The 10,551-nt window shown below is 36.5% G+C and overlaps 1 protein-coding gene across 1 annotated transcript; it reads left to right on the plus strand.

The window, feature by feature from the left end:
• Nucleotides 1-1,285: 1,285 nt before the first annotated feature.
• Nucleotides 1,286-8,469, plus strand: LOC136820588 (E3 ISG15--protein ligase HERC5-like). Its single transcript, XM_067076780.1, has 3 exons — nucleotides 1,286-1,883; nucleotides 7,308-7,552; nucleotides 8,024-8,469. Exons 1-3 carry the CDS (start codon nucleotides 1,327-1,329, stop codon nucleotides 8,368-8,370), a joined length of 1,149 nt encoding a protein of 382 aa, XP_066932881.1. The 5' UTR covers nucleotides 1,286-1,326; the 3' UTR covers nucleotides 8,371-8,469.
• Nucleotides 8,470-10,551: the final 2,082 nt, after the last annotated feature.

Genomic DNA, 10,551 nt, shown 5'->3' on the forward strand with positions numbered 1-10,551 from the left:
TTTTAGAAGTGCAAACTTCAAATCGAATTGTCTCGGCTCTGACAAAAGTAAAAATGGTCAAGTTTGAGATCATTGGACAGCTCCTTCAACATCTGTTTATTTCCCAAATGAAAGCTAAAGCAGCCAAAAGAAAAGTCATGAAATTTGCAAAGAGTTTAGAGGGTTTTCAGTCTTCGTTCAGTCTTCGTTCGTCTTTTTAAAACTTTGGGGGAAATTTCCGATTCCAGGTCTTGATCATAAAAATGTTGCAATATTGTCACTTTTTTGATGAATGTCTTCTTTTTGTCAACGCGTGACCTTTATTCTCGGAAGAATAATAATAACCCTTCATTTGAATAAGCAACCACATAAATGATCAAATTAATAATTTTAGAGAATTTTTAAACTTTTTAAAAAAATTTGATAACGGATTTTATTTTCACCATGTTTTGTTTAGTTATAAAAATATTTGGTTTAATTGAGAGATCAGTGGCGTGGTGGCAAGGGCCATTTTTTTAGGGGGGGGGGGGCTGAAAGACAATGGTTGGAAAAAGACGCATATGATTACTAGTTTTGGCGGCCCTTTGCTTTTTAACGCCCCTTTGTTTTTTTACGCCTTAGAATTAGCAGTTTCCAGCTAGAAAGAAATAAAACGTGAAGCTTTCGTGCTAGCTTCGCTCGCGTCACTTTTTACAAAGATCATTTGATTTCAAAGGGGCACCAAAACCTCAAATTTCGAAAATTGCCTCCCCAGTTTTGGTCGACCCACCACGCTACTGATTAATGGAGATTATAATGTGTTTTCATTTTTACCAAATTTATGTAGTAGATTATATTAATTTTATTTATGAAGCCTCAAACTCTCCAGTGTTTGTACAAGAAAATTATCAATAAATTTGACTAAAAGTGAAATATCGAAAATTAAGCGTCACTTCTCGAGTAGTAGTGGACTTAAATGGGATAAAATTTCACGGTTGAGCTTATCTGCAAAATTGTAAGATTCCGCAAGGACTTAATTTCGCGCTAGGCACTATTGGGAGACAACACTTTCACGATTTTGCGCCTTTTACTACCAAATCATGCATGTTGGTTGTTGAAATACGCTTTATTGGCGCTTCTTTGATGCCAGTAAACATTTAAAAAGTATTTTATTTGACTTTATATGACATCCGAATCCGTGAAATCCGCGAAATTTAATCCCAGCAAAATTTTATTCAATTAAAGTAATATCTTACAAACTACAATAATATTATTTTCACCTGGGGATTTCACACCAGATAATCCAGTACTTTGTTGTTCTTTTTAGAAAAGATTAAAAATAAAAACAAATCAAACTTTGAATGAAAGATGGACGGTAGAAAACCTTTGGACGAAGAATCGTTCACAATTGGTCATTATTGCGGTTATTTTGATGGGGAACTACACAAGGTCAAATTCCAAAAGCCGAACAGTGGTTTTACCGATAATATATTACGAACTTCTAAAGGGTTAAATTTCCCAGTCAAACTAGAATTGAATTTCAAAAACATTTCATCGTTTTGTTTAAGTCAAGGTAAAATTTATTACCTAGATGTAGACAACAATTTAATGAAATTATCACCGCGTGGCAGTCCGAGAAAGATTCATCTTAATTTAGGTGAAGGGCGACAAATCGAGAAAATATTCGTTGAGCCAGTACATGAGACATTGATTTTATTGGTTTGTTGTAAAGTGTTTAATGTTCGGCAACAGGAAGTTGTACGATGGAGAGACCAATCCAAACTGAACACAACGGAGGAAGATCTTTATTCCTTCGATGTTTTTGAGGAAAACGAAATAGTTGAATATATCTCTGGAACTGATACTAATGGATTTGTTTTAACCAATCTTGGTAGAATATGGAAAATTGAAAATTGGAATTCAAGGTATGTTTCTATTTGTATTACACAAATACGAGTTGGGTGTATTCTTCTGTGAATCATTAGCGAGTTTATGTATTCGAGATAAATCGTGGGGAACGGTATAAAGCAAAGCTGACATGGGCCCGAAATCGCCGTCCACTTTGATCGACGACGGTAAAAACACCAAGATACCGTCGTCTATTTAGGTGAGCAAAGGTGATATAGAGCCGTACATCAACTATCGACTTTGTTTCGTGTTGAATTCACTTACCGTCCCCCTCGATATCCTCCGATACATAAACTCGGTATTGAAGTGAGCGTAGGGTTGTGTCGGAGGAGATCTTTCACCTCCAAATGCCTTTATTTTTTTCCGTTTTTGTTGTACAGAAAAATGATTCAGTACTGGATACTTTATAATGAACCCTTCCCACTTCGAGGGAGGTTTTGCTACAGCGCCCAGTCATTTCCTAATCTGCTTGTTTGGCCCCTTCCAAATTGCAAATACAATCCTCCCCTTCTTGTTCAAATCTCGGAATTCTATCCGAAACACATCAGTCTACATCAGTTTTTACTGCCATTGTATATGAAATTGTATATAGGACCTGACCTGTGTTGACAGAAGATTCGAAACGAATTGTCTAAGATTAGTTTGGATCAACTTGAAGGTTGGATTCTACGAATCATTCTGGTGATTATTGAGAACTTTTCGGTGACGAGGAATGCGTGACATTTAGCTTGGTGTCATGTAGGTGGAAAATGCGATAATATTGACTTTCAAAGGGTCGGCATACTGTAGAATGGTTGTCAAACAGAATACAAATAAAATTGCAGCCATTCGAGTGAGATTCCTGACTTCTACGAGAAGAGCTTGTACACCTATGCTGTAAGGCCGTTTCATAGATACCAGCTGGACGGCCAGAATTGGGAGACATACAATCATGTTTAATAGCAAGGTGTTTTTTGATCCGCCACCGCTATCTTTGTTTTGGTGGGTTGGGCGTACCCCGTTACCCTAAAGACAAGCCTGTTCGGCAGCCGTCTACTTACCTATAAATAAATTGAACCATTTCTATGGTATTGAGCCTTCAGTATTAGCAAACCACCCAAATCAAAATTTCGAATCATGTAAAACAGGTAACAAAATATGGGAATCGTTCAAAAAATTTCATCAATTAAGCCCCTTAAAATAATACAAAATGACCCCAAGTCGGTCATCTTTCCCGGTGACGTCATCAGCTGCCAAGTAGGATACATTTTCAAGCTTGCCTAAAAAGATGTGCCTAACTAAGTGCACTTATAAAATATCTGCGAAATTTTTGCAACATATTACCTTCAAGGGTAGACCGTTTTTTGACGTGAGAATTCTACCAGACCTTGTCATTTTATCTCATGGATAAATAAAAGTACAGCTTTTTGTTGACTTGATCTTACAGATTGATAGAAGACACAATGTTTTTTCACTTGCCACTTGGACCTTTAAGAGAAACCATGGATTTATTATACAGACTCAGGATAAACATCGAATGAAACGGTGGAGAGCGAAGTATTGTATTTCCATTGTTTCAGAAAACAATCGATGTACAAGCTTTTCCGCAAAGGACAACTGTCATGGCGGCTCGAAGGACTCTGATTCTGAGAAATGATTAATACTCTTAGGCGAACCCTAAAAATATTTTTGTTTCCGGTCCACCGGGTGACGAAAAAACCACTCACCCGGCCGGCCGCAAAAAATTTTTTTTTGCTAAATTTCGATCCCAAAACTCGATTTTTTAAAGCACTCGTAGAAGTTAAAATGATGGTCTTCTTTACCTTAAATCTGTAGTAACTTGACACTGCTACAGGCTTCGGCATAAGAAAAATTCACGTGTGATCATCGCACGCCTAGATTTTGATTTATAGTGGTCTAGGCGTGCGATTATTCAAATACTTGATTTTCATCGTTTATATTTTCAATTGTGTTACAATATCTCTAAGAACTGGACACTCTCTTTCATTTTGAATATTTATCTTCAATTGCTAAAGGCTCCAAACTGTGATTACGAAGTGAACCTTTTTGAGAAAATATAGTGAGAGAAAATTTCCATTTTCCCAATTTTTTAAATCCTCACTTATGAATGTTTCTTTTATTTTACTTCAAGAATCAGCATGATTCCATTTATAAAACAAAGCTGTTTACTTACTGAAAAGTCCCCCACTTTGTGATGTTTCTATTTTTTTTACTCACAATCAGCATGATTCTTTTATAAAAACCAAGTGTATAAAAAAACATTCTTAAAAGTTGAGTTGCAAGCAAGAATTAAAACAAAAACAATGCAGGGTTTAGTTTGAGATGAATAAAATTTCATTTCTATAACAATGATCAGGATAAAACCTTCATTCCAAGTGATTTCTAGGCGTGCATTTTACAGTAGAATATAAAATATCACGTGCGATAAATCACACGCCTCAAAAACTGATTCACTAAAGTTTTCCAAACAAACAAACTAACCCTAGCCCTAACAATGATGTACAAAAAAAAAATGCGGCCGGGTGACGACGAAATAAATTTTCACCCGGCCGGTGGACCGGAAACAAAAAATTTTTTCGGGTTCGCCTTATTTCTAAAAAGTTTTCTAACTTTTTCTATTCGTACTTTTGCTGGCCAAAAGTTTGCTAGAATACCAAACGAATACATTTATGAAATCTGGTGTGAGAACAAAATCATCAGAGGAGAAAAATCTAACAAAATGCTTATAATGACACGAAATTTTGAATTGGGAATATCTTTCCAATATTTCTCCGAGAAGAGCTGAGATTGACATATGTTAGACGTGAGTCTCATAGCTCCACTGTGATATGAAAATCTTTTGGTGGCACGTGGTGGCACGGTGCTTTTTTTAAGGTTGAAGTTTGAAAATTTCTGGTGTCAATATTCAATTTCTTATACATAGCATGTTTTTGCATTATTCTCACAATATAAAACGTCATAACGACATATCATTAGCAATTAGCTAGCTGAGTTTGAATCTCAGAAGAAAGCTTAAAGTCTCATTTGGGAATTGGATAAGTGCTCTTTAATGAGGAACTGCAAAAATATTACGAAAAATCATTTAATGGTGGAAGGAGGGTGAACAATAATGTCATTACTGCGGACAAGGCTTGTACATGAGAAATTGGGGCTTACTGTATTTTAAGAAATAAAATATTTCTAGAAATAAAATATTTCTAATTTGTAACTTAAGAAATATTTTATTTCTTAAAATACGAAAATGAGAAATACCCTTATAACTTATCAATGGATGATCCAAATGACATAACACTCCACTGATGTAAGGCACAGGTATTGACAGTTTAGAACACAAAAAATTGACTTCATATGCTGACGTCAGCAAATTCTGCTAGAACATTACTTAAATTACGAAAATGAGAAATATAATGAACCCAAATGGTATCTGCACGAAAATTTGCTCACAAACTTGTATTGGTAGGAGGAGAGCTCCTGCAAATTTTCATCTCGTTTTACTGACGTTAGCACTTTTTATAAGAATATTTCTTAAATTCGTAATTTGAGAAATAAAATATTTCTCAAAATACTAATTTAAGAAATATGCTCGTAACTTTTGATTGGAAGATGACAGCAAATTCAAATTTTGCAGTCTTGTACCACATCATACTCCGGAGTCTCGGTCCAAATTTGAAATCAATCCGATGACGTCATCGATTTATATGGCAAAATCATCATTTTCGACTTATGCAGCCAAACGTGTAAGCTTGGCCAAAAGCTAGAACGGCCATAAATTCTGAACTAGGAATAGCCAGTCGCCAAAATTTTGCTCACAAACTTGTATTAGTAGGAGGAGGGCTTCTGAAAAATTTCTTCTCGTTTTGCTGACGTTAGCACTTTTTATAAGAATATTTCTTAAATTCGTATTTTGAGAAATATTTTATTTCTCTAGTTCAGAATTTATGGCCATTTCTAGCTTTTGGCCAAGTTTACACGTTTGGCTGCATAAGTCGAAAATGATGATTTTGCCATATAAATCGATGACGTCATTGGATTGATTTCAAATTTGGACCGAGACTCCGGAGTATGATGTGGTACAAGACTGCAAAATTTGAATTTGCTGTCATCTTCCAATCAAAAGTTTACGAGCATATTTCTTAAATTAGTATTTGAGAAATATTTTATTTCCCAAATTACGAATTTAAGAAATATTCTTATAAAAAGTGCTAACGTCAGCAAAACGAGATGAAATTTTTCAGAAGCCCTCCTCCTACTAATACAAGTTTGTGAGCAAAATTTTGGCGACTGGCTATTCCTAGTTCAGAATTTATGGCCGTTCTAGCTTTTGGCCAAGCTTACACGTTTGGCTGCATAAGTCGAAAATTATGAATTTTGCCATATAAAAATCGATGACGTCATTGGATTGATTTCAAATTTGGACCGAGACTCCGGAGTATGATGTGGTACAAGACTGCAAAATTTGAATTTGCTGTCATCTTCCAATCAAAAGTTACGAGCATATTTCTTAAATTAGTATTTTGAGAAATATTTTATTTCTCAAATTAACGAATTTAAAAAATATTCTTATAAAAAGTGCTAACGTCAGCAAACGAGATGAAAATTTTTCAGAAGCCCTCCTCCTACCAATACAAGTTTGTGAGCAAAATTTCGTGCAGATACCATTTGGGTTCATTATATTTCTCATTTTCGTAATTTAAGTAATGTTCTAGCAGAATTTGCTGACGTCAGCATATGAAGTCAATTTTTTGTGTTCTAAACTGTCAATACCTGTGCCTTACATCAGTGGAGTGTTATGTCATTTGGATCATCCATTGATAAGTTATAAGGGTATTTCTCATTTTCGTATTTTAAGAAATAAAATATTTCTTAAGTTACAAATTAGAAATATTTTATTTCTAGAAATATTTTATTTCTTAAAATACAGTACGCCGAAATTGGCAAAAATCAGCTAGTTGTTTTTCCAGTGTCTATAATAATTCCTTGGAGAAACCGACTCTTTGAAAAGAAAGTGCACAATTGGAAGTTCCGATATTCGCCATAGACATTTTGTTTGACAGACACCATTATGGAGACACTTACACTACCATCAACGCATTGATAATATCTAATATTGAAACCAACAAAATGACTCTTTTATTGATTGATTCTGTCGACTGTGCTAGTTCCTTTGTGGTAGATTTGTTGATTTTGTTGCTCTTAACCCCGTTTAAAAGTTTTAACCCTGTTGACCTGTGGGACAAAATAACCCATAACCACATAACCTCAAAGTATTTCTAGATCCTTTACAACTCATTTTCTCCTACCTAGATGTTAGGTTATATACCATTTACTTCATACATAGATAATCTAAGTGACAATCGAAAGATTGAAGTTATCCTCAAATTGACGAAAATATTTGCATAGGAAATAGGAAAACAAGAGCAAATTTAAACTTTTAATTTTAGGTCGTCAACTTGGGCTTTGACAGTTCTACCATATCCATCTCGTATATCTCAAATACGTTGTGGAAAAGAACATCTGATCGCTCTTACCAAGGAAGGTCAGGTACTGACTATGGGCAAGTCAACACGTGGACAACTAGGCCAAGGAAGTACTGCAAGTCATGACACTTTGCAGCCGGTAGAGGTGCTAGAACCACTACGTTTTGTACAGGTGGCAGCTGGTGGGTGGCACTCGCTTGTTCTATCAGGTAATACAAATTGGCATAAGGTTGCATATATCAACATGATAGTCAGACTTTTTTGTAAAACTTTATGTTCAGAGACCGAACTCCTCATATCGAGCCTAAGGGTCGGTCTTTCCTCATGACCCTGACTGTCACATCGGGCGATTAACGATGCGAGAGGTGACCCGTCTTACAACCTGGTTGATTGGCATGGGAACTGGGAATTCTTCAACTGTCAAAGAAGAAAATACTCCCTGTCTTTTCTCCCATGTTTGCTATGTTCCAAAGTGTTGCACTCTTATTACGGCAATGCATTTTGAAATCTTTAAAGATACTGGGTCTGTTTTACAGATAATCTCCTTGTAAGAGAATATCTGTTAAATATGCAAACGTCTACGACGTTGCTGTAACAGTTATGTTCGTCTGCTATTTGCTTATACACTACCTAGGAGGAAATTTTTTCATCCAATTTACAACTTATTGTGAATTTTTCAGATTCGGGTGATATCTACGGATGGGGTTGGAATGAAAGTGGACAAGTCGGTATCCATAGTGACCATAACACAAACAACAGAACATTGACCAAGGAAGACATCCCAAAACTAATATTCTCACCTACTCTTCTGGATACCCCTCTGGATGTCACTTTTCAAACTATTTCCACTGGATCAAGACATTCTGCTGGCATAACAACAGATGGCTCAGTATACTTTTGGGGTTGGAATGAATACGGACAACTGATGGATCAAACGAACCAATATATTTTGATACCAACCAAAAATAATACGGTTGAAATGAAAAGAGTCGTATGTGAAGGATGGAGTACTTTGATGTTTTCCTGACGATTTCTCAATAACTTGTTTTGTAAAAGAACGGTAAAAGAAATTATTTGTTACATTTATAGACGCAAAACAAAATGCTCTGAACCACTGCAAATCAAATTCTTGTTTGGAATCATCAAAATGTTTTTGAAAGTTCCCTCTTTTGTCCTAATTATGCTGTACTAACCTTCTTTTCAAAAATGTGCCGCCCTTAAGGATAGGTTTTTCGAGACCCAGTAGCGTAGACAGGAAGGGCGCAAAATTTGTGCAGGAGAGCAGATTTTTATGACACTAATTATCTATTTATAATATAAAAAGATAATTACTGTGTCATAAAAACCTGCTCTCTTACACAAATTTTGCGCCCTTCCTGTCTACGCTACTGGAGACTCTCGGAATGCACTGTAAGGGTGTACTTCTGATAGAGGGCACTACAAGGGTCTTCTTTTGATGGATAATGTAATGATGTGTTTGGGGACTGCTGAGTCGCAAGTCTGTTAGAAAAACCTGATATTTCTTTATAGTTTTTGACTCGCACCCATTTTAATTTGTTTTGCACATAGTGTCGACATCTCAGGCTCATTTACTCTGGCCTCAGCAAAAAAAGGTTCTGAAATCAATTAAACTACACTGTAAGGGTAAGAACCATTCGGTAAAATGCACTAAAGAGCTGCACTGTAAGGGTCCGATTTTTTTTCGGCACTTGCCGTCGTTTAGAAATGGCAAACCCTGGAAAAAGTAAAGAATTTGAGAAAATATTGGAAATTCAGCCCCATTCAGGGTCACTTTTTTCGCAAATTTCGGCAAAAGTTTTGAAAAAACGAGCCCCACGTCACCCTCGCGAGCCAGGGCCGATAAACGATTCTGCGACTTAAAGAGGCCAGTACCGTATAATTGGAGGAATCGTTTATATCCCCCGTCAACGCGTCCATCAGAACCATCATTAGCGTAAGAAGGGGGTTAGATAAGCCATGGGGTCGAGGGTGGTCCCACGTAGGGTCCATTTTTCGAACTTCAGCGGAGCACCCCCGTCGGTGGTCGGCAAGGACCCCCCTCTCCGGGTGTTGACCGGGCTCAAATGACCGGAATTTATGCACCGGTATTTGATATAGCTTAGCGTTTTATTAACTTTCTCATGATATTTTCCCAAATGCGTTTGGACGTGTTGCTTTGTTACGTATTTTTTCGAGAGATAAATGGTGGTCAATGTTCTCAGCTCCTGGTCAAACATGGCGCACGAAAAATGTTACATCACCGGCTTACGCCACGGTTTGTAATCTCGTAATCTCCTCGTTTCGGCAGTTTTGTAAAGGTATTATTTTACTTTTCAACAGTTGGCCAAAGCTCTTTTCGACTTAATCTTTTAAGTTAGAACAGAAGTTATCACAGAAAAACTGAATAACCACCACAAGAGGTGACTTTAGGATGGAAGATGGGAACGTAAGAATTTTATGTTTTTGCACTTTTTGGATGTTTTTCTTTTTTTTGCTATGAAGTTTTTTTACACTCTGGTAAAGCAAAAACCCGTTTGCTGAATGCAATCTTGTTTTCATGATGGCAATGAACTTAGCAGCAGCTTTGGCTTTAAGTTGGCTTTTATTTTGAGGCCACAATCACAAATATAAATTGTGTGACAATGAATGCATGGTCCCACCACCATGGTATCTGCCAATCCTCTTCTAGCCAATTTAGGTTTATTGGGGAAAGAGCTTGAAATTGGTGCGGACATTGGTGAAGGGAAAACATCATGGTGTCGGTGATTGAGCTGTTTTTGTTCAGTTTATCTGTGAAGGGATTGTTGAGAAAATGCAGAATTTTCTCCTATACAGTTGCACTGCTGTTATGGTGTCCATTCCAGCCAAGCCATATTTTATCATTCTACAGAAATCCCCGCTTGAAAAATCAAAACATTGATACGTGGTCGAGTTTACTAAACTTTGCCGAATTAAAACGCGCGAAAATATCATATGACATATGACCACGGCTTCCGTTTAGTCCGATCATGATTCTGATCACGTGATATAGCTTGATGTTTTGACTTTTTTAAACCAATGAAATCATTTGTTTATACCGCACTAAAGGCCTTTCTAGATTACCGCGCAAATAAAACCGGGGGTCAACATGAACTTTAAAGCCTGCTGCGGGAAAGGGAAATGGTTTTGAAGAACCAAATATATACAGAAAGGTTTTAATATTATTCAG

This window comes from Clytia hemisphaerica, unplaced genomic scaffold, assembly GCF_902728285.1.
Source record: "Clytia hemisphaerica strain Z4C2 unplaced genomic scaffold, Clytia hemisphaerica genome assembly, whole genome shotgun sequence".
NCBI classification, from domain to species: Eukaryota; Metazoa; Cnidaria; class Hydrozoa; order Leptothecata; family Clytiidae; genus Clytia; species Clytia hemisphaerica.

Coding starts and splice junctions, on each gene's coding strand:
- LOC136820588 (XM_067076780.1), top strand. CDS start 1,327: ATGGACGGTAGAAAACCTTTGGACGAAGAATCGTTCACAATTGGTCAT. Junction 1,884..7,307: donor ATTGAAAATTGGAATTCAAG/GTATGTTTCTAT, acceptor TTTTAATTTTAG/GTCGTCAACTTGGGCTTTGA. Junction 7,553..8,023: donor GCACTCGCTTGTTCTATCAG/GTAATACAAATT, acceptor TGAATTTTTCAG/ATTCGGGTGATATCTACGGA.